Source organism: Mesoplodon densirostris, chromosome 17 (assembly GCF_025265405.1).
Source record: "Mesoplodon densirostris isolate mMesDen1 chromosome 17, mMesDen1 primary haplotype, whole genome shotgun sequence".
NCBI classification, from domain to species: Eukaryota; Metazoa; Chordata; class Mammalia; order Artiodactyla; family Ziphiidae; genus Mesoplodon; species Mesoplodon densirostris.
The window spans coordinates 47,054,940-47,078,741 of NC_082677.1; the positions used below are offsets into that span (position 1 = coordinate 47,054,940).

The following is a 23,802-nucleotide window of genomic DNA, read 5'->3' on the forward strand; positions in this document are numbered from 1 at the left end:
GTATAATGAATGCTGGTATTCTTAACACTGCTTAAATTCTGTCAATCCTTACTGTAAATGTTAAGACACCTTTACAACAACATCATGGCTACATTTCTAAGCAGTTGTAACAATGTAACAAAGGCGTATTAATACATTTGAAGGCCTCACCTCACCAGATTTATTCAATTGCAGCTTTGATAAGTATAATAAAGTACAGAATAAGGAATACTGCATCTTTATCCATATACATGTTATCATTCTAATGAACTGATTTCAAAGTGCAGAATTATATTTATGTTTAAAACACAAATAGCAATTTGAAGTTAAAACAACTGTATAAAAATGAACACAATCTTTGTATAAGCTATTCCAAATTTCAACCATAATGAGAATGGCCTTTTCAATCATCTAGAACTGGCATTTGTAAACACTGTAGCATTTTGCAAGTTTTTCCCCCCTGACATTCCTCTTCCTATTTTCCACTTAAACTTTAAAGTGAATAAAAAGTGCTCTTTTAAAAAAAATGTGGTTTATGTTATTGTTATTGAACTGCCTTTGAAAATAAATGTCCTATAGTGTTTTGTAAAAGTAATGCCAGGCAACAGTATAAATTTTATGGTAAAGCCATTAGGAATTTCAGTCTAAATGCCTTAATAGAACTTAAGACAAGTTATCAAGCAGGCTTCTCAAAGTCCACACACAATTGATGGGATGGGGCTGGAAGTGGATGGGGAAGTGTGAATCTTTTCCCAAACAACCTAAGATCAGGATACAAGGAGGGAATCTATTGAAACCTCAAAGTCTGTACCTCTTAACTTTTCAAATAACCTTAACTTCCTTGAAATCAATCTCTAAAATGCAAAGAGACAGGTCAACTGTAGCTTCTCAAGCCATTGCAGCTACCTGTGTCTAAGTTCCCAAACGTGCACATACGCCCAGCTGCAAACTGAATAGCTTCAAATTTGAAACCAAAGAATGCTTCTAGTTAGAGAACAACTGAGAAGTCCTTTGGATTCTACTCCTTTTCTGTTGTTAATCATCTACTGTGCTTTTAAAAAGAGTCTAGAATGGACATAAGATAAAATAGAGTAGGCTTTTCTATGCCTGAAGATATTCTTACTTAAAAATGTAATTCCTTCTCTCCCAAACCACCTTCCTTTCCGCAGGGAAACACTTGTAGAAAATCCACCAAGGAGAATTTGTCATGTCCCAAGACAAGTCCCAGGTAAATTTCAGTCCTGCGACTAGATCAGCGACTCATTCACTATTTGTGCTTGGGTCCCTCCTTAGAAGTATCAATACATCAAAAGGGGGAAATGGCAAAATGCTGACAGGTTCTATCGGTAAACTTACTGTCTCAGTTGGGTTGCCACTTTCAGGGGGTGAGCAGACAAGTTCACGTCCCTGAATTTTTCCTATGTTATTACAGAGGAGCAGCTCATTTCATTCTGTGCTAAATTTAAATCTAGCTGTCACTCAGGAGGCTCCCACTGCCTGTCAGTTCTATGAATTCTGAAAACCACTTCTACCTGTAATGCTCTCAAGATCTCTCAGCAGAGAACGGGATTGGCCCTTCTTACAAGAGCAGGCAGAATCAAATCACGTCGGCCCTTCACCTCAGTGATTCACCTACTATCTGCCAACTTGGTTCCAGGACTAGCATAGATGGCTTCACAGCTGTGTTCACCATGCTCTGTGTTCGTCATGCTCTGTGTTCTTTGCCACTGACCAGTAACCAACACTGGCCTTTCTATTCAAAATAGTCACAGGCAATGAGAAGGAGGAGTTGCATACAGTACAGATAAAAAACCTTTCCAGTTGGTAAAAAAACCCACAAAAACCCAGTGCTTGGTGGGTAGTACACTGTTGTAGCTAAAGAAGCTATTTATCCATAGAATTGCAGCCCTTGTTGGAGGGACACTGCCAATGAATTTTTCAGACCTGGCAGGAAATGTAGAGCACATATTTTTGAAGATAGAATTTGACCTGAAAATCATTATGCTGTTGCTTGAATATTAAAAAAAAAAAATTCTTTTTAATGCCATCCAACACAAATCATCCTTTTTTCAACGTTTATAGTTTTTGCTTCACCAAAATAAGATTATCTGAATTAGAAGATAATCCTAAAAAGGATAATCCTAGAACCAGAAATTATTTCAGAATGTTCACACCTTTAAAAATGAGCTAGTAATATTGTGAGGTTGATTTGTGCAATTCTCCAAATCAAGTGTTTGTAATTAAAATATATTGCAAAGGTCTATGCTGGCAACTTCTTATACCTAAGCTATAAAAGAAATCTTAATAATAACAACAACAACAACAATGACAAAAAAACCTCACCAAGCCCCTTAGCCACAGAAAGCTGAAAAAACCCAGCTTTTAGTGGGGAAAAAATATGATAATTTTTCTGAAAGAATGCTTGTTGGTGATGTATTGCTTTGTTTACTATACACTTTGCTAGTTGCAAAAAAGGCTCATAATTTTGGGGGGCTGACGGGACTATAATTTCCTCTCACCCTCAGCACAGGATGAGTGGGTTCAAATATCCCTGCAGATGCCATTGCAGAACCACTGGGTGAGTTTAGAAAATGAAATCTGTAGAGAAGAACCTATTGGAGAGTCACTTATCCTTGGCTCTCCAAGGGAGGAAACTAGCACCATGTCAGGCTTTCCTTGGGGAGCATTCCTTTCCCACTGACTTGGTTCCAAGAACTGACCCATTCACCCAAGAGTTAATTCCCTGCTATGCCTCCGTGGCCTTTCTAGTCACCAAATAACTGTTTTCAAACAAGAAAAGGGGGAGCATGATCTTTAATTGTGGTACTCAACCAAGCAGGACAACAAACAGCAGAAAGATTACCTCAGTGCTGCAAATGTAACCAAGACCTCTAAAATGCTGGGGTGTTTTTTACAATCCCTTTAGTAAGTATGAAAATTGGTAACATGAGTCCTCAGTGAAGTTATTGTAGGCAAGTCCTTTTATTCGTTATTGCTTTTCTCCTCAAGAGGCGCATTATTTCCATCTCTGCTTTGTCTGATTTTTTCATGTTCACTGACTGCCTGGTCAGCCCCACCTCTTACCTTGGTGCCAGTGTGTCTAAGAAAGTTTCCCCCCTCCCCCCGATTCCTTGTAATCAAATACTAGGGGCAGGAAGAGATGATGCCTAGGTGACAGAACACTGCAATTTGAAGTGGGGCAGTAGCTTTTTTAGACAGGCTCTTCCTATTCAACTACAAAACGGCTCTGTGCCCGTCCATGCCAGGGCAGACACCAGGACTAGACTCCAACTGAAATGTCGCTGTCCCTCTGCTCGAACAGATGAACAAAACAGAAGCAGAACAAAACAAAAACGATCAACAACAAACAAATGAAAGCATCAATGTTGGTTTTCTCCAGGGCATGGATGGCATAATGACAAGTTGCGGGTGATATCTAGTGGCTGCCATCACTATTGCAAAGGGCTGCCTGAGCGCTCCTTTCTTTTCAGGTAATGGAACCTCTCCAACAGCTTCTTTTCTACTTTCAGGCTGCTTGCTGGTAACAGATTGGAAGTGGGTTCTATCTTACTTAGACAGTAACTCAAACTTTTGTAAAAACGGGCTCAGGGGTGGGATGATGGGAGAATAATTCAAATTTACAAGGTCTTGCTCTAGCCATCAATTTGTGGTAGATGACCTTTAAAGTATCAAGAACAAAACGTCTGACAGCTCAGAAAATGTACAAACTACAAACATCTTGAAATGGCAGAGGACACAGCACGGAAAACAAAGCCTGTCTCTTCAGCATTTGTGCCACCGATCTCCCAGGCCAGCATGAAGTTGTTTCTCGTGTAGTCATGATGGGGGTTACCTTCAGACCGACAGGAGAAGTGTTACTACTTCTTTTTCCTGCTCTGCTTTCAGACATCGTGGGATGGTGATGCCCTTTTGTGTTAACACTGTGAAGGGGATTCAGCCCTGCTGAATTGGGTGCCGCTAAGAGATCCAGCTCTTACACTCAGCTGGACAGGTAGCCTTCCTCACACCAGCATATGCCTCCGGCGGTGCAGTGCCAAGTGATCTGACCGGGAAAAGCTGCGATCACAGTCTGCGCACTTGAATGGCTTCACTCCCGTGTGTTTGCGGTAATGCCTCGTCAGTTCATCCGAACGAGCGAATTTCCAGGTGCAGCCTTCCCAGGTACACTTGTAGGGTTTCTCTCCTGGAAGAAACAAAGGGACACACGCTTTGGTGCTCCATCATTTCTCCAGAAAAACCATCCCAACATGATATTTGGGGAAATGACTGTTCTCAGTGGATTTTCCATTTGGTAATCCTTTGTTGGGAAACCTAATCACCCCACCAGCTGGGGTTGAGTCAGACAGGTGGCGTTTCAATTTCGTCTCTCTTGCTGTGACACTGGGCAGGTTAGTTAACACTTGCATCCTGAGTTATGGGTAAGTTACTTTGCAGTCAAAATATCAAAAGGCATAGACTGATTGCTACTGGATATAATCACCATGGTAGACTGGAAAGGCGTGTTAGGGGGCTCTACCTAGGTTGACTGGCTCGAGGGCTAAAACTCACAAAGAATTATAAAGCGTAGTGATTTATATGTTTTGTTGCAATACTCCTCCCAACAGGGTATCACTTAGATGTTTAAAGGCTATTTTAGGGTACAATGTCCTTTTATCAGTCACACAAAATTTCATTAAAAGGTAAGCACTCTACCACCCCCAGAAATTAGGTATTAAGTACTTATTATTTATAAACATCTACTGTTTGTTTGTCTACTGGGAAAGAATCCTAGATACCTTAATAGTGCAAGTTTCAATATCTTCTTCAGTGACTTAAGAATGAGGGCAAGCCCTAAGGAATCATCAAGTTGGTCCCAGTGTTGAGATCCACAGTAAAAATCAGTCTGAAGAAGTATGTAATTTGACCAGATCCCTCAGTCAACTCGTAAAGACAGTAAAATATGCAAAGGCTTTGCTGGGAAAAGATATGCTATCCATTGTCCAAAAGAGCTCCCTGGGGGAACGGGACAATAGTTGACCTAGGTGTGCTTTTTCCTGGCTCTCATTCAGAATGGAAGCGCTGTCCTCAGGCAACCCCACAAGAACTGATCTCTCCTCTGCCACTTCCATCCAATAGTCAACAAAGTGCTGCTTAGCCACACTTGGTGTCTGGCGAAAGGGCCTAAGACTGGGAAAGGAGCTATTTGCTGATCCCAATGGACAGAGTTGCAAAGTGACTTTTGTTAAATCCACTTTACAGATGAGAAAACTGAGGTTCAATGGAGTAAAGTAACTTGCCTGAGGCCAGTAAATAGATGTGTTTGGTTCCAAATGCAGCGCTTTTCACTGTGTTCTAGGGGAGTGGATAATTCTTTCCCCATCTAAACTCTGTCACATCCTTAGCCAACACTGATTCCACCTTCTTAGATACTTTCAAATTGTTCAACTCCTATTTCTATTAAGTTGCCTACCACAATAGATCATACAGATTTTGTCTAGATGTCTTTCCCCTTTACCAGTTTCTGAATACTCAGAGATCAAGAATCACGCCTCTACTATTTCACTATCCTCAGAGCTTAAAAGTATGTGCCAAACAGTGTTTGAATAAATTAATAAAACTGCAGCACACACAGACATGCTCACACAAAGGCGTGTACACAGGAGTGTACTAAGCCCTGTAAATGAGATGTACAAGTGATGGGAAAACTAGACTGAACCAGATCCAGCAGTTTTTGTTCAACTGTTAAATAAATGTTAACTATTGGGGTCCTTTTAGGATCAAGTGGCCCTTTCACAGAAGTGACTGAATAGTACAGCCCAGTTAAATCTAGAAATACGGACACACTAACTGTGGCCCACAGAAAGCTCCAGGTTACTCTGACATCCAGCCTACATCCAGCCTACTGACTGGATTAATCCAAAACCTCAACTTCCGACTCATTCTGGATGCTCTATGGAGACAAAAATCTGCATTTACAGGTGTCTACTGATCAGAATTTAACAGAAATTTAACAGAAATTTTTAAAAATCAGCAAAACCCCTAACTTAAAAAGAATGGCAATCTACTATACAGTATATCCATGACAACTGTTAAAGTGCTTTTATTTACATTTCATCACCATATGTTTTATTTACATGTCATCACCATATTTTTTTCCTTGAAATTTACAACATGAGCATGGGTTTTAATAAGCTGAGCTTGATATAAATCATATCTTCAAAAACACATCCATCTTTGGGGCACTGAGCTCAGCCAGTTGACTCCTGGTCACCAACAGGCATCTCCTAGTTATCTCCTGTGTTACTAAGGAACCAGCCACAGAGAGTATAGGCCTAAGAAGGAAAAAATAAAAGATTTTCTTAATTGGGGAAAAGCATTGCTCAGTTGTGTGTTAGGAGGATGTCTGTTTCTATCTTGGCGGGGAAGTGTCATCTGAGTATGACTGGAGTTAGAAAAGCTGCTGGACCCTCACCTTGGCGTTGCAGATGGAGAGACAGGAAGGGGCTCCATAACTGGGATGGGCCCGGAAGTAAAGAGAGGCCATAGAAGGAGACGGGGCTTCAGTCTCACCTCAAGAAGGATGCTGGAGGCTGGCATGGCCACCGTAGGGACGGCCTGTTGTCTCAGGGATTCTCTGAATTTCCTTGTACACCCTATTTTGGCACTTAATATTCTGCAGTTTCTTCCTCCAAATTATAATAGACATACTTTTACTTTCACTTTGGCTGTTTAATAATGGTAGCTGTGCCCTTTTCACTTGAAAATCTATAGCAGGGGTGGTAAACTGTGGCCCCCAGGACAAATCTAGTCTGTGGTTTGTTTTCTGTGCAAGCCGCAAGCTAAGAGTAGTTTTCACACTTTTAAATGGTTGGAAAAAAAAAAAACCCAAAAGAAGGCTCTCTCGTGGCATGTGAAAAGTATATACTTTTCATGAAATTCAAATTTTAGTGGCCATAAATAAGTCTTTATTGGAACACAGCCACACTCATTTGTTTGCATATTGTTTATGGCTGTTTTCCAGGGATGGAGGCATTGAGCACTGCAATAGATAATGTATGGCCTGCAATACCTAAAACATTTACTATAGAAGGTTGGCCGACTCTTGATGTAAGGGATGGGCACCTCAGCTTTTGGCAGGCTTCCTGATCATGTTAACTTAATCAGCATATATAACACACCTTGTTAGTTTGGGATGGGTGGGTGAGGGAATATTTTGGCTATAAGATAATCACTTATTCTTAACTCAGGCTCCTCGATTACAATTCGAACTGTCCTCTTGGTAACGAATACACGTGATATTTCATGTCCGATGCTTTAAACAGAGAGTTCTGGACAAGGAGAAATAAGGGACTCTCTGAAAAGGCTCACCCAATTCAGTCAGGGTTTTAAAAGTCTTTGGGATCTCCTCTGCTCATTAGAAAAGCACAGTAATGAGTAAGGCCTTCACTATGAGGGTGAGAGGGGTCGGGAACGTCTCTGTACACTTTACCTGGTAACCAAAAGAGCACTGATTCTACAGTGATGGAGCCCGACCCTTCCCTACTCCACTCCAACCCACCCTTTCAATACGGTTGTGTTACCATGGCCACCGTGCTCAGTGATGAGCTACAATTAATTCTACTTAGTCTGAGGAGGAGGACATAAGGAAGGAAGGATCAGAAAAGAGGAGCTCAGATGTCTGGCATCATTTCTAAGGTGGATGTCTTAAAGGCGGAGAGGCAGAGAAAGCAACAGGAAACTCAGTGCAGAACGTGAAAAGTATTCTGTGAGGTGAAATCAGGTTCAGTAAGTGCCTACAAAATGCAAGATGCAGATACGTCCCTACCTCATGAGTAAAACCAGTGAAAAGGATATATAAGCTTATAAACCATTAGGGGCTAAGTGATTAAGGAAGGCAGGTAAAAAAGAATGAACACAGTCTCATCTAGGGGGTGGGGGGAGGGAGGACCTCTATCAGAAAATAATAAACTTCATTATCTGAGTGATCAATGAGTTTTCCTTGAAGATTTTCTTACAAAAATATATGCTTTCTTTTTAATATCCCCCAATATTTCTTGTATAATATTTCTTGCCCCCATTTCCTCACAAATAAAACCAGAGTTTGGGTATTCTCTCTCCATACTCAGAAGAAAGAAGAGGGGAAGAAAGAAAATAAGATCTTCAAATCTCTCTTCACAGCTAGAGACCGAGCTCTGGGGGTGGCTCCTGTCTATGGAGATGAGATGGCTGCTTGGACCAGGCAGAGAGCAGGCTTCTCCCCCTCCCTCAAGAGGAACCTCGGTTTCCCTTATATCCACCTCGTGCCTAGCATTTCGTTACAAAAAGTCAATAAATTCTCTCATTGGACTAGTTAAGTTTTAGAAGTGGATACAATGCTAGTGGCTGCTACATTATGTTAAAACTGCACGTTATATTTTATGCTCGTGCTTTGAAGCTATTTAAAGGGTACAATCTTATAAACAAATTAAGAGACACTAACTTCATGATGTGAGTAAAAACTAATTAAGATGATAAATAGGGCTCCCCTGGTGGCGCAGTGGTTGAGAGTCCGCCTGCCGATGCAGGGGACACGGGCTCGTGCCCCGGTCCGGGAAGATCCCACGTGCCGCGGAGCGGCTGGGCCCGTGAGCCATGGCCGCTGAGCCTGCGCGTCCGGAGCCTGTGCTCCGCAACGGGAGAGGCCACGACAGTGAGAGGCCCGCATATCGCAAAAAAAAAAAATAAATAAATAAAAAAAAAATAAAAGATGATAAATAAGTTTGTAAGATACACTGTAATATGTATAAATGAGCCCTGAAAGGATATAATAAAGGACAGAATCCTTCCTCCATCCCCCCTTCTTTCCTTCAAATCTTGCTAGAAAACAGAAAGCTCACTTTAAAGTTAAAAAAGTCAGTGGAGGGGACAGAACGGTGGGTGGATTTTCCACGAACGTTTTCCTGTGGAAAGAGTTGGCTTGGACACTAATAGCGGTCAAGCATCTCCCAGGGTCTGTGCGGCTTTTGTGCACAGCTGCTCTGTGCCAGGCTGAATGGGGGTGACAGTAAACCCTATTTCCAGTGATTTCTTCAGGAACAGTGAATGGTCCTTAAACTCATTTGAATTAGAATTCTGCACATGTGTTATTCAACACTGTTTTCACTAGAAATAAGCTAAAAATTAAAAAAAGCATGCCCACCTTTTTTTGTTTGTTTGTTTTGTCTAACCCACAAATACACTTAGAATCCTCGGTAGAAAAGTCTTTGAAAATGTATTTAAATATTTTTCAAAAGAATCAGAAGTTTTGACTCCACCGTCAGATCACCTTTGATTTTCGTTTCTTACATTAATCCTGTGAAATAATAAAATGATAGGGAGTGGTGTGGTATACGTCCTTACCAATAAGTCTTAGTAAGTGATTAAGTCGAGACATCAAGTTGCTAATGTATAGGAAAAAAATCAAAGGACGTGAGCTGGGTAATTGGTAGCTTAACACTACACTCACCTTGGGGTGTAGTTATTAACTTTTAGACTTTCAATTCTGAAGTGAAGGTCTCTATGTCCCATGAAAAACCCATAAGCCATTTCCACATTTTGACCATTTTTCAGCACAATCTGTCCTCTTTCAGTTCTTTATAAAACCTGAACTAAACTACGAAACCTCTGAAAAAGAAAAATGTTAACTGAAACTAATAGCAAGCCCTCCTATTCTTTTAAAGTGAAAGAGTCCTGTAAAGATTAAAAAGAGAACATACCAAAAAAAGAGGGTTTGTTAATTTTTGTTCGAAAACACTTTTAAACTCCTCATTTGGGGTTCATGTTAGAAACAGTTTCATATGCACACTGGCCCGTGTGTGTGTGTGTGTGTGTGTGTGTGTGTGTGTATTCACAGGCATTATTTAAATAGTATTCTAGTATTCTAATTAAGTGTCCTGGGAAAATGAAAACTCTCATCAGGGTTTTTTTCTTGAAACAGTCAAGAAACTGATTTATTATGAGAACGGCTGTCTCTTTCAATTTTGGTTAAAGAAAAGGATTAAGAGTCACTCAGTGCATTTCCATGACATTTACCCAGCAGAAGGCATAATAAAGTCTAAAGAAAACATCAGGTATTGAATGGATTCCCAAAACCCACGAAACAAAAATAACTTTTTCGGGTACCTCCCATTTCACCATCTGAAACGCTGAAAGGTAAATGTGTCCTGAGACAAAAGACAGGTGCCCTTTCATATTAAAATGACGTGTGAGCAACACCAGAAAAGGAATGTGCAGTTTGCAAAAGCTCCCGGTCAAACAAAACGCCCATGTCCTCACATCAGCTTCTCTCTATTATTCTCTCAAGCAACCGAAAAAAAAAAAAACCACCTTTGGCAACAGGAAACATAGGCATTTTCTTCAGTTCAGAAGTGCATTTCTGAAATGTGTCCCTGTTTAACTTTTATAAAGTCAGGGGGCCCCAGACACTGACAAATGAGCTTCATTACACTCAAGGCTCAACATATTTGCTGTGACAATCTGTTTCACTTGAGGAATGGTATTTGCATATGAGGGGAAAAAAAAACCCAGAATCAAGATTCCTATCTTGTTTTCTGGTTTCTGTTACATTAGTTCATAAAAGTTCACAGAATTTTAGATCTGGAAGGAAATTAGGTCCTTTGAAAATGAGGAAACAGAAACCTAGAGCTGAGATTACAAGGCCCTTGACTTGTCCAGGGGTAGACAAGGCTGCCTTCCTTCTTGCTGGTGTTAAGGGGGCAGAAAACAGCACAGGCTTTGAAATCAAGTGGAATGCGCGGTCAAATGAGGCTCAGTCTCCAATCTGCGACTGGATCTCAGGCTAGAGAGTTAAGCTTTCTGAAACTCTGTTCCCCGTCTGTAAAATGGGAACACTGTTCCCACGGTGAAACTTAGAAATACACATGCCATGTGCCTGGCACATGATAGGTGCTTAATAAAGGATATTGAATTCTAAATTATGAAATTCAAGGTTTTTCTGTTTCTGCTAAGAAATATAAATAACATAAAGTTAAAAATAAATCCCATTTGTTATTTTTAGGGAAGGAATTAAGATTTGCAGGTAAAATGGATGCCGACCCTGATCCTGATTTTTTCTAACGTTTTAAGTATAAAACTCCTTTATAGGCCAAGTAGACCAATCTATTCTATAATTTGTTTGATCCATTTGGTCTTGTCAATTCAATCAAACAAGTGATCAGTATGTTAGTATCTGCCCTATGTAACTGTCTGGACTGAATTAATTCTCCTTTTCATTATGTGTAAACAAGACCAAGTGGGTCTTTTTTTTTCATGCAATTATATAGAGGATTTCTTTGATAAAAATAATATTTGCTACAGCATATAGCGTCTTCCATCTACCACACTTAGCTCTAAGAGTTTTATGGATCTGAACTCATTTAACTTCGACCCTAACTGTAGTTGCTGTAACCAACCCCACTTCACCCAGAGTTAGTATGTGGTGGATGGAGGAGGGATTTCAACCCAGGGAGCCTGACACCCAAGGTCACAATCCTAACCACTACCCTACAATGCCTCTCAACATCTTAAATCACTGCTTTCGTAAACCAGGATATCCAGTCAGAAATGGCCAAGCAGACTGAGAGAATATGAACTAGTACTTACAGGAAAAACACTGTGTTAACCCAGAGGCTAGCCCCTCTCCTCTAGAAATCAAATGTAAATGAAGTTAAAAATACCCTATAGGGCTTCCCTGGTGGCGCAGTGGTTGAGAGTCCGCCTGCCGATGTAGGGGACGCAGGTTCATGCCCCAGTCCGGGAAGATCCCACATGCCGCAGAGCAGCTGGGCCCGTGAGCCATGGCCGCTAAGCCTGCGCGTCCGGAGCCTGTACTCCGCAACGGGAGAGGCCACAACAGTGAGAGGCCCGCGTACCGCAAAACACACACACAAAAAAACAAAAAAAACAAACAAAGAAAATACCCTATAATAAAAATGTACTTTACTGGAAGTAAAAAGTTCAAGGTCTAAGGATAATACTCTATGTGGCTGAGTTTATATTTCTATGTAGGGACAACGTTTATCTTCCTGTTTCTGGTTACCTTTTCCTCAGTTTCTTTTGTAGACGCCTTCCTTTACCTGTCACATAAATCAGGGGTCCCCAACCCCCAACCAGTACCGGTCCGTGGCCTGTTAGGAACCGGGCCGCACAGTGGGAAGTGCGTGGTGGGAGAGCGAGCAAAGCTTCCTCTGTATTTAGAGCCACTCCCCATCCCTCACATTACTGCCTAAGCCCCGCCTCCTGTCGGCATTATGGTGAGTTGCGTAATTATTTCATTATATATTACAATATAATAATAATAGAAATAAAGTGCACAATAAGTGTAATGCGCTTGAATCATCCCCAAACCGTCCCCCGCCCTGGTCAGTGGGAAAATTATCTTCCACGAAACCAGTCCCTGGTGCCAAAAAGGCTGGGGACGCTGACATAAATGTTTACTGAGATTTGGGCTTTGACATCTTGTCACTTGCATAGGTTCTGCTTGGTTTCCACAGCTTCTACCACAACTTATAAAGGAAAGATTCCCAAGCGTCTACACCTCCGTCTCTTTCCCAAGCACCACGGAAGGAAGGGGAGACAACATTGCCAGTTGGCAGCCCGAAAGCAACCCCACGTGACCAAAACGCTATTCAGCATCTACCACTTAGACGAGACATGTTCCTCCTTCTATTTTGATATCTGGAAAAAAGACAAGCCCATCTATTCAGGTATCAAGTCATACATCTGTCCAGTTGGCGAGATTTCTTGGACTCTTTCCTATCGGTTATTCTCTACCTGCCCCAGCCCGATTATTACATTTGCCAGTTCTGCCTTCCCAATGTCCTCTGCAGTTCGCCTCCATGAAGATGGTCTGCCTCTTTTTAGAGTTTCACCATCTTTCACCAATACCAACTTCTACTGCTCTGTTTCCCTGTCTTATGTCCTGTTACCTCCAGTTTAATTATTAATGCTCCTGGTCCTCATCTTCTCACTGGCTTTCTAACAAAGCAAAACTTTAGTTGACTTTCAAGAAAGACTGGGAATTCCCTGGTGGTCCAGTGGTTAGGACTCCATGCTTCCACTGCAGGGGGCCCAGGTTTGATCCCTGGTCAGGGAACTAAGATCCCACAAGTCACACAGCATGGCCGAAACCCGCCCCCCCCAAAACCAAAAAACAAACAAACAAAAAAAGATTAGTTCACATTATGATGAAAAACCTTAAAAACAGGCCATTTACCAATCACTTGCTATCTTGATGCTTCCAAGTACCTTAATGACCAACTCTAAACAGGTAGGAACCGCTAGCTAGACCTGCATGGAGTGTGGTCCTAGTGGGAGAGACTGGCAGGTTATTAGCAAACTTGTCTGAGACCAGGTGTAATGACAGCAGCACAGGTTCTAGAGAAACCAGAGTCTGTGTCTCAGCTCCACTCCTTCCTTGTTCATTCCATGACAGTGGACAAGTGCTCTAACCTTTCAGGGGATTTACAGATGTGATTAAAATATGTAAAGCACTAGCAGAGCGGGGCACTGTGCCTGGGACCTGGCAGGTCCTCAGGAAATATCAGTTCTCTCTCACTGCTGGTCTCCACGTCTGTTCCCAGCATTCCTTCCTCCTAACCATGCATGCCAGTTGTCTTCAAAGTCTCCCCTTCCCCTGCCCTCACGCCCAAGCAGATACCATGCCCTCCTGTCTCTACTGCTCCACTGTTTCCCACACGCTTTCCTCTCTGCCCACTGTGCTGCTGCAACAAGGAAACGTCCAAGTGTTCCAGGGCCACGGAGGAAAAAATGCTACCTGCCTAGGGAAGGAGGGTGGTCAGAGAGCTTCACAGACAAGGTGACACTGAGGCAGTTTCCAAAAATAAATAGAAGTTTACCAACTCAAGAAGGAAAAATGGAGGTGCCCAGGCAGGCCATTTCAGGTAGGGGCAAGAATGTACAAATGAACTCCATACAGCTGGGCATGTTTGGAGGTTGCTTCATTTGTGTGGGTGGGGAATGGGAGAAATTGGGATGGGGTCAGCAAATGAGGTTTGACAGATGAAAAGGAGTCCAATGAGAAGGGCCTTGCACTCCCAGCTTAGAAAGGTGTCCCCAAATTCTCTGGCCATAACAGACAACTCCCATGGTGTTCTTTTGTTATTCTGCTTGTATCTTTATGATATGACTTGGTAGACTTGGCCTTCGTTGTGACTGTTCAATGGATCTTACCTAGTATACTTATGGACAAGTTCATTGAAGATGGGGGTTCTGCCTCTTTCTGCCTTTTTCAATAAAAATCTATAGTGCCTTAGACATGGAAAAGGCTCAGTAAATATCTGTCTTGTTGAATTTGTCTATGAATAGGTCCTTTCAAATAAAAGACTACGTTTTACTAAGTATTTAAAATACGTTCTTGAAAAGATTATTTATACTATCATTATAAAAATGATGACAAAGGGCTGATAAAATAATACTTTTACTCCAACTTCTTCTGCATTATATAAATATTAAATTAGTTGAGTCTGAAGTAAAGAGATTATATAATTAGAGCTGATTGTGACAATACATTAAATTATCCAAACTTTTTTGCCTTGAACCTACTGCTCATATTAATAATATATATCCACATCAATATCCAGACATACACAATTTCAATTCAACAAATAATGAACTGGGTCCTTAAAATGTGTTAGTCACGGTATTCACTGGGGATATAAAAATGAGGCCCCCTGTGGTAATTATGCAACAACTTGCTATATTTATGTTCAAAGTTAAAAAAATAGAAAACCTGAGATACATAGAGTTAAGTAGCTTGTCTAAGCTCACAAGCCAGTTAGGGGCCAAAGACAAATTTCTGTCGCCTGACTTCAAATTTAGTGCTATTTCTATGATAGTTTCCTATTTCTTCGCAGTTACCAATATGGGGCGTATCTGTGAGCTCTCTAGCCAAGATCCGCAAACAGCTTATTTGCTGAGGAGTTTTACTTGAAAAACGTCAGTTTGTTCTTAAGTGATTCATTATCCTGGCATCACTAAGCCCTATGCTTTATCTAACAATGAATCTAGACAGAGGGTCTGACGTGGAGCTTTATATGGAACGAGTTATTTAATTAATGAAGATAGATGTGAAAGTATAAGCAGCACCCCATCGCCTGAAGGTAAGATCTAGCAACCCCAAGACTTGTGAACAAAAGGCCACCAAGATGCACAGCTGTCACATAGCTCATGATTTTCTTTGTAGGATATCATCAAATCATTTCAGAATCTCATCCAATAAAATAAGATGTCAAATTAGAAGCAAGAAGTATAGGAATAACAATGAGAAGTAATGAGACAAGAAAGAAAGTGAAAAAACATGGAATCCACAAGCATTTTGGACTGGGGTGTGTGTGTGTGTGTGCGCATGTGCACGCATAGTCATTATCTGATATTAATTATAGCACATGATATTACTTACGAAGTCTTCATTCCTCAAGGGAAGGGCTAAATAATACATCATTTCTTTCATTTGTAAAGGTAGGGAAGGACATATTTTAGAGACGTTTAAATCAAAATCGGTTAAAAATTTTAAAGCATCCATATGAGTTAACTTCCTTGATGTGTAAAATTCAGATATGAATTATTTTTGCTAAAGCCAGACATAAGAAATGTGGCTGCTCTATATTTACTAATTTTTAAAACTTTGGTGTACCGCTTTCATATGAATACAAATGACTATTAGACAAGATTGGCTAAATGAGCCTCAGATTTATTAGAGAGCAGGATACCAAGTTGAAATTTTCAAATTCCGATTCATCTGAAACAACATTTTTATAGGTCAAAACTACTTATTTAAAAATCCGGTTTTAAATCTTTATCTTGCCGTTTCCTTGTTCATCATTAAATTATAATATTCTGCAGAGCAGTGATCATCATGCCGTGTCAAACGTACCACTAGAGGGTTCTAGCTGACTCTTCCTTGGACCCTCTTAGACTAGACCCAACATCTGGTTGTAGTGCGCCATCTAGTGGTTGTAAGAATCACTGGTGCCTGAGTGTTATTTGTTTGAACTGCATTTTAGAAAACACAATGGCATACATTTTTAGAAAGTAATAAGAATTCTAAACGGCAATACCACACTCATAAAACCATTTTTTCTAAAATTCATATTTAGATCACTTAATAAGCAATGAAATTCTTAAAGTGAGGGAAACTCATTGTATTAATACATAGTAGTTATGTTTAGCACAGATTTAAATGACCTTTAATTTCAATACACTGCATATTCATTTAAATACACTGCACACTGCTTCATGCAGAGGAAACACACAATTTAGGCCAGTGAGTAGGAATAACGTACCTGCTGACAAAGGGGTGGATGAGATGACCGAGATATATTTTTTTCCTTCTATTGAACGTGCCTTAAACAACTTACCACAGACAGGTGTTAGTAGGCATTTAAAAATATTTGGTCAAACCTTTATGTTATTATCTAAACTGTACATTTATGAAACGATATTTAATTATTTTTAAAAGGTACTCTTCAGCACGTCTTTTTTTTTTTACTCTAAATTCCTTGTTAATATATAGAAAATGATCCTCTTTCATGCTCCTACAAATGTTTAATTTACTGTACGTATAAGTCCTAAACAGATGACTGATCATGTACTAATAAAGCACAAAAGATCAAGTGTTAAAGGTAGAATTAACGTGACTTTCTCAAAGAAAGTGTCCTGTTGTCCCTTGCTCACCTCCCATCGCGTGTGTAGTTCTCATAAGTCATCTGTTATAATCCCAAACTTCACATTCATTATTACTGGTCACACACAAATAACTTACGCAATATGCCTGAAGCAAAGGTAAGGCTAAGAAGATATTTATTAAAATCAAAGCAAGTCAACCTGAATCCCTATAGAACTAGTGTTGATTTTACTTTGAACCCGAAGTTATGAAATCTTGCATGTAATTATAAATCAGAAACCAGTATGGGCTCACTTTGAACCAGTGGCAGCAAATCAAGCAAATTTCATTCTTTCTTTTTAAAAGTACTGTTATTTGACTGGTAGTTTAGGAGACTCTGCCTTGAGCAGAGTAAGTATTTCTCTGCTAAGTGGATGGATGAATTTGGCATATCTGGCTTTGGAGCAGGAATTTCACAAGGACTTTTGGATGCAGCTGTGAGATCAAGAAACATGGATTGGAGCAGGACAACTAAGGGGATTCTTAGCTTTAAGTTCATAAATTAAGACCCACTTGGATGGAAGTCTCCAACATCACATCTCAGGGCTTTTCCTTGAACCTGTTCTACTTAGTACTTGGAAAAATGGAGAAGCTGAAGGAGAAAGCTAAAAAAGTAAAAGCAAGGGGGGCAGGGAGAGCTCCAAAATCTTTTCAATTTATTAGAATAATGAGCCCAAGTCAATAAAATGGATGCAGTATAATTATTTCCCAGACTTGAAAGGGTATGTGCAGCCCTCATAGTAATGATCTGTCCTGTATCTCCCACAAGAGGTCATCCAGCCTGGGGCAAAACACCTCAGTGACAGGAAACCCACTATTCCCAAGGGAGCCACCATCTGAGGGACAGGTTCAATGACAAATACAACACTGCACGTTTAAGTTGAAAAGAAATCCGTTCTAGGTACAGGGGGTGGGAAGATCCAGTTTTCAGCAGTTTTTGATTGAGATGACCTCACAAAGTCAACTGCTAAAAGAATTAACATTATCTTTACATCTATTAAGAGACGTCCATTAACAAGAGCTCTTCCCTCAATTTGTGGTGTGAAAACTTTAAAAGATACTGTGATATGTTGGCATATACGTAGGAAAACGTGGCTGAGAGAACGGCGGGTGTCTGGTTTGGGGAGATGAAGATACCAGTGGTTCATGACAGTGCTGAGAGGGGCACCAGGGTCCCGGAAGTGAAATTTACACTGTGATGGCTGGAGCGATTCCCTTGGACAACAAGACAACGGGAGCCAAACAACGCCATACGAGACAATTCAATGCTGTAAGAGATGAGGACTCCGCCCTCAGAAATGTCACCCAACTTGTCTTGCACAAGAAGAAGCTCTCTGTCACGCGAGGCATTTAAGGAGAGATGGGAAATAATACTTGACTGGGAGTCACACTCATACCAAGGAGATAATGACACTGGTTATTGTGTGGATCAAATGAAAGAAAAAGTGTTAAGTGTGCAGAATACTGCATAGTATAGGGACTGGTTCTCTGTGAAAGATGACACCCAAGGATCCCTCTAATTAGGAAACGAACTAGACTTGGTGACATATAAGGTCCATTCGGACCCTAGGAGTCGATGATTTCATCTTATTAATAAGCCAAACTAATTACTTCTGCTTCAGCATTAAAGGTTTATATTGCTTCGAATTATAATGCATACATCACATCTCCCCCACTTTCACAATCTATATTAAAACCTATAAGATCCAATCCTATCGTGCCATAACATTAAATCCTTTAATAGTACCTCATGAAACCTTTTCCTCTCTTTCACTGTTCATCACTTGCATAAATGAAATAGAGGGTGCCTGTGTGAAAGCGGGGATAATAAGTATTTTGGAAAGTTCAAGGAAAATAGGAGTAACTCAAAATATATAAGGATTCACTGCAGAAGGTCATTATTTTTTTTCTTTAACTGAAATGCTCCCATAAGAAGTCAGTAATATGAGCTGATTGTACTTACTCCTCTGACTTGTGTTCACTGTCTACTGATAAGATGAAACATGCTTATTCAACTTTCATGTCTTTATAGGCATTCTTGGTCTTAATAGGAAAATCGAAGACACACTCTTCTATATAAAATAGATAACCAACAAGGACCTACTATATAGCAAGGGAACTATACTCAATATTTTGTAATAACCTTTAAGGGAAAAGAATCTGAAAAAAAAAGATATATGTGTATGTAAAAACGGAATCACTTTGCTGTACACCTGAAACTAACACAACATTGTAAATCAACTAACTTCAATAAAAACTTAACTTAAATATTAAATGGCTTAATTTTTCAGATCCCCCCCCAAAAATGAAAGAAAATTGATTCAAAAATAGTGCCAAAGAAATAGATGAAAACCTCTCCTGGGAAAGCTCTGGATCAATGGAGAGGAAAGAATTTGGAATTCTTTGGAAAGAATTTGGAATTTGGAATTAAGTAGAAAAGGGATAAGGACTGGGAATAGGGAGGAAAGATGGAAGCGACAGTTTTCACACTGCGTTGAATTCCCTTAGAAATAGTAATAGTATTAATGTATTATATAAGCAGAAGTAAACTCCAGATTCTATAAAGCTTTTCTGACTCAGGCAAGCATCCCGTGCTATAACTTCATCACACACACAAAAAGATGTCCCATCTTAACGATCAGAGTCATGAAAGTCTCTGTAAAGCAGCTTTCAAATAATCTGATATAAGAACATGACTCAATAAATGGCAAAGAATGACGATTTAAATGATTTTGCTACCTCAGCTGAGAGTTTATACAGTGTGGCCATCTCAGTGTATCTGAGATGGGAGCACGATTTATGCAGCCCCACAGGAGTCTGTTACACGTGAAGCTCCCAGATAGAGGCAGGTGCTGGAGGCTGATTCCTGTCGAGGGTAGTTACTGGCTCTATAGCACGTTGTTATCAGGAATGCGTGTGAATGAATTTCTCTCTTCTCTCTGCTTCTTTGAGGTTCACACATTCCAGTCACCAGTCACTTTTCTGACCAAAATGTTCTGTAATTGGGGGTCCCTCCTTCCACCTTTTGGTCTCTTCCCAGAGCCTCCCATTGATGGTACCAAATGGGATCCAGAAGCCAAGGAAGTCAGGGGATGCCAGGTGAGGGACACATAGCGTAGAGGATTGATGGGGTGGGTAGGGAGCTAAGTGAAGAGTCACTGCCTTCTTTCCTGGGTAGGGGCATGGGTGAATGGATGGTGACAAAGTCAGTGGGTCACTTGTGATCTCAATTTCCTTCTTTGCAAACTGTGAATACGCAAAATCCTCTCCTTATACAAAAAAATACCAGTGAGAATCAAATGGAATCATGTGGAAGTATTGTTTTAAACTCCCCACAGTGCTATGTATATGTCAATCTTATTTCATTTTTTGGGGGGGGGGGTTATCTGTTTGGTTCCAATTTGGGGGATGAGATCAAGGGGAGAAAAACATGATCTAAGTGGTGGTGAAAACGATAACTTTAAGAGAATGATTTTGTTCAGCTTGTTTGGTATGTTATGTGGACATTTTAAAACCTAATAACTAGGGCTTCCCTGGTGGCGCGGTGGTTGAGAGTCCGCCTGCCAATGCAGGGGACATGGGTTCGTGCCCTGGTCCAGGAGGATCCCACATGCCACAGAGTGGCTGGGCCCGTGAGCCATGGCTGCTGAGCCTGAGCGTCCGGAGCTTGTGCTCCGCAACGGGAGAGTCCACAACAGTGAGAGGCCCGCGTACCGCAAAAAAAACACAAAACAACAAAAAATAAAACCTAATAACTAGACAACGATTAAGTGGCAACGCTGATTATGAAAAAGACTAGACCACTGTGTTCATACTCTTATTTTAAAAGTCCTTAAGACACAGAAGAAATACTTCTTCGCTTGCTAAACTTCACGAAGGCTTAGGCCTTTTTTCAACTGAGAGAGGGAATGTACTCCACTCAGAAAGGAACATATGATGCACATATGATGGGTGAGCACAGAACATTCCAGCACACTCATGGCTCCAAAGCCAAGCAGCTGGCCCTTTCTGGACTCTCAGCGACCCTCAGGTGAGACGCCCTGCAGAGCTGTACCTGTATGTGTCCTTCGATGAGCCTTCAGGTGAGAACTTTTTGTGTACACTTTGTTGCATCCCTCAAAATCACATCTGTGGATACGCCGTTTTCTGGAGTCTGGGGATTCAGACCTTCTCTGGCGTCTTGTGCTCTCAATACTAAATGGTGAGATTGAACTGGAAAAAGAAAAAGTAGATTTAAATGGTGAGCAATACAGCACTCTGTCTGGTTCCAGTGCCATGAGACCTGAGGCTCATAGTCTGCAGCTTCATACAGACTCAGGGTCCCATGTCCACGTTTCCCGCTGTCACCTTCTGGGACACATTTCATTTCTTACTTGAAGGCAGGCCACTAGACCTATTTTTGATGAAACGCTCTTAGGGAGAGAAAGACATGCTTAAAATAACAACAAAATGACAAAAACAAAAACTAAATGAAAGCAGTGGTGAGTGAGTAGATCTCTATCATCAAAAGAAATAATCTGGCGGTGTTAAAACTATACCTCAAAGTTTTGAACTTGTGAAGACACTTACAGAGAATATTTTAGGAAGACCTGCCATAGACAAATGACAAAATGAATGCATTTAGTAAGTAACATGAGGGTCTGAATTGCATGTGACAACATATACAATCGTGTAAAATCACAACGTAATTTCAAAACAAGTAAGGTCGGGTTGAAAGAAATGACATCAGTACATCAATAACATGACTCATGACAAGCTATTTCAGTTCTGTAAAATGCACCTGACATTTGACTTTTCTTGTTGGTGGTTTTTCACGGTGAGGAGTAAAGTTCACTGTATTGAAAGATTAGCTGTACCACATTATGAAAAGAAGTTTTAACTATGAGATTTAGCCCTGACTTTTATATTGTTTAACCTTAATGCCACAGTAGAAAAAAAGGATTAGTTTGTAATGTCAGGTAACTGATTAACATGTACTTCTTCCAGCCTTAATGTCTTTTGATTGAGACAGAAATGAAGAACATGACTCATCTTCTTTAGTTATTCATGAAGTTCTTGAAAATTACAGTGAAATACACTAAAAAAAAGAAATCACCCATATTCCTACTATAAAAAATCTACCACTATTAATACTTTGACATTACTTTCTTCCAGGTTTTCCATGCTTTGATGCTGTTTAAAATTCCTATTAATAAATCAATCCTTGAAAAACCTGAACACAACAGATAAAGATACCCCCCCCCCCTTCTATCATATCATTATCCTGGTCCCTTCTCCTCCGAGGGAAAACCTCTATCATCAGCTTTCTTTAAATTCTTCCAATTCTTTAAAATCATACTCACTGATATATATCTGCATTCATGGAAAGTCATTATATTGTTTGGTGTTTTTTAAGAGACATATAAATAATATGCTGTTCACATCATTCTGCAAATTGTTCTCCACTCGACTTTTGTTCATTTGACACCGAGGATCTGAGATCTGTTCATACTGATACACTGTATTGTTTATTTGAAATGCTATATACCACAATTCATTGATTCTAAGATGAATATTTTAATGTCTCTAAAAGCAGGATGCTTCTGACATTTGACAGCTTGTCGTAGTTTGACATACTTTTTTTCTTTCTTAGTGGTATATAAAGTAATGGTGTATTTTACAATAGATGGTGTTTTAACCTCGATCAGGAGTTGGTAAATTGTTTCTGTAAAGGGTTAGATAGTGAATATTTTATTTTGACTGAGAGTCATACAGTCTATGTTGTAACAAATCAACCCTTCAATTGTAGCATGAAAGTAGCTATAGATAAATATATAAACAAATGAGTATGGCTATGTTCCGATAAAACTTTATTTACAAAACAAATAGTGGGCTATAATTGATCCATGGGCTATAGATGGTTGATACTTGACTCAGATGAAATATGGGAGTAGTCCAAAGAATATCATCCCAGAATTTTAAAATCCATTTCCTAGGTGACGGACATATAAATTATTTCTAATATTTCACTATGACATTGTTCCAGTGAACTTGTTTTGAATGTCTCCTTCCATATACTTGCCTTTTAGGTTTTCAGCGCATCTTTTCACTTGTACAAATAACAGATTCAGTAGCCAAAGCTTCATATTATTAGGTAAGATCAAATATAAATGATGTTTATCTACTAGTATCTTAAACAGTTTTGTGCAAGGTTTCTAGTAGCTGAACGAAAGAACATACGGGACAGCTAAGCCACTTTTTCAGCCTTCTTATCACTCAATACGGATTTGTGGTTTTCCACACCACTGACTCAGTTGTAGGGATTGGAGCCTATTGTGAAAAGAGTCAAAATAGTGTGACAGGTCTGCCCAGGAGAGAACAGCTTTAGTCACTCCTAACAAGGTATGTTCTGGCATAGGCTGTGATTTTTGCAAATAATTAAGACTGTGTGTGTGTGATAATAGGGCAACAGTAATTCACTTCTTGAATATCTAGTCATAAAAACAAATATGGATCTTGTCACTGGGGGCCCTCAAAAATAGAAACTTTCACATTGTGGTATGTTTGACATCTTTCAAATTGAGAATATGATATGGTATTTGTTTCCTTCAAATTATAACTTAAAGTCTATAGTAAGAACCCTTTGTTTTGTACAATAATTTCTACACACGAGTATGCAGAAGTCTAAATGTAACTAAGCATAATCACACACACATATTGTTTGCCCATAGTTGACTTTAGCTATTTATCTTGCTATGTATACATGTATGCAGAGAAAAGTGAAACATAAATCTGAAATAAAAAACTGAGTAACTACTAAGTAGGTCTTTAAGGGACTGAAGTAATGCTGCTATATAGTCAATCAACTACTGAACTACATGGCAGGCAGAGAAGGGGAAGCAAGGGCTATAGAATGGTATAAAATTACTGCACTCAGAGCTTCCCTGGTGGCGCAGTGGTTGAGAGTCTGCCTGCCGATGCAGGGGACACGGGTTCGTGCCCCGGTCCAGGAAGATCCCACATGCCACGGAGCTGCTAGGCCCGTGAGCCATGGCCGCTGAGCCTGCGCATCCGGAGCCTGTGCTCCGCAACGGGAGAGGCCACAACAGTGAGAGGCCCGTGTACCGCAAAAAAGAAAAAAAAAA

At 40.2% G+C, this 23,802-nt stretch overlaps 1 protein-coding gene and 1 non-coding gene across 4 annotated transcripts in view; one reads left to right on the plus strand and one right to left on the minus strand.

Annotated features, from left to right (window-relative positions):
- Positions 1-344: 344 nt before the first annotated feature.
- The window catches only part of KLF12 (KLF transcription factor 12), a 450,077-nt gene continuing 426,619 nt past the window's right edge, over positions 345-23,802 (minus strand). For all 3 annotated transcript variants that reach the window (XM_060080105.1, XM_060080107.1, XM_060080106.1), the window contains 2 exons: positions 20,733-20,890; positions 345-4,183 (listed from right to left, as the gene is read on the minus strand). In XM_060080105.1, the coding sequence (XP_059936088.1) occupies positions 4,002-4,183; positions 20,733-20,890 (340 nt within the window). In that variant the 3' untranslated portion in view covers positions 345-4,001. The remainder of the gene's footprint in view (positions 4,184-20,732; positions 20,891-23,802) is intronic.
- TRNAW-CCA (transfer RNA tryptophan (anticodon CCA)) lies at positions 13,018-13,090 on the plus strand. Its single transcript has one exon. It is a non-coding gene; the product is annotated as a tRNA-Trp (tRNA).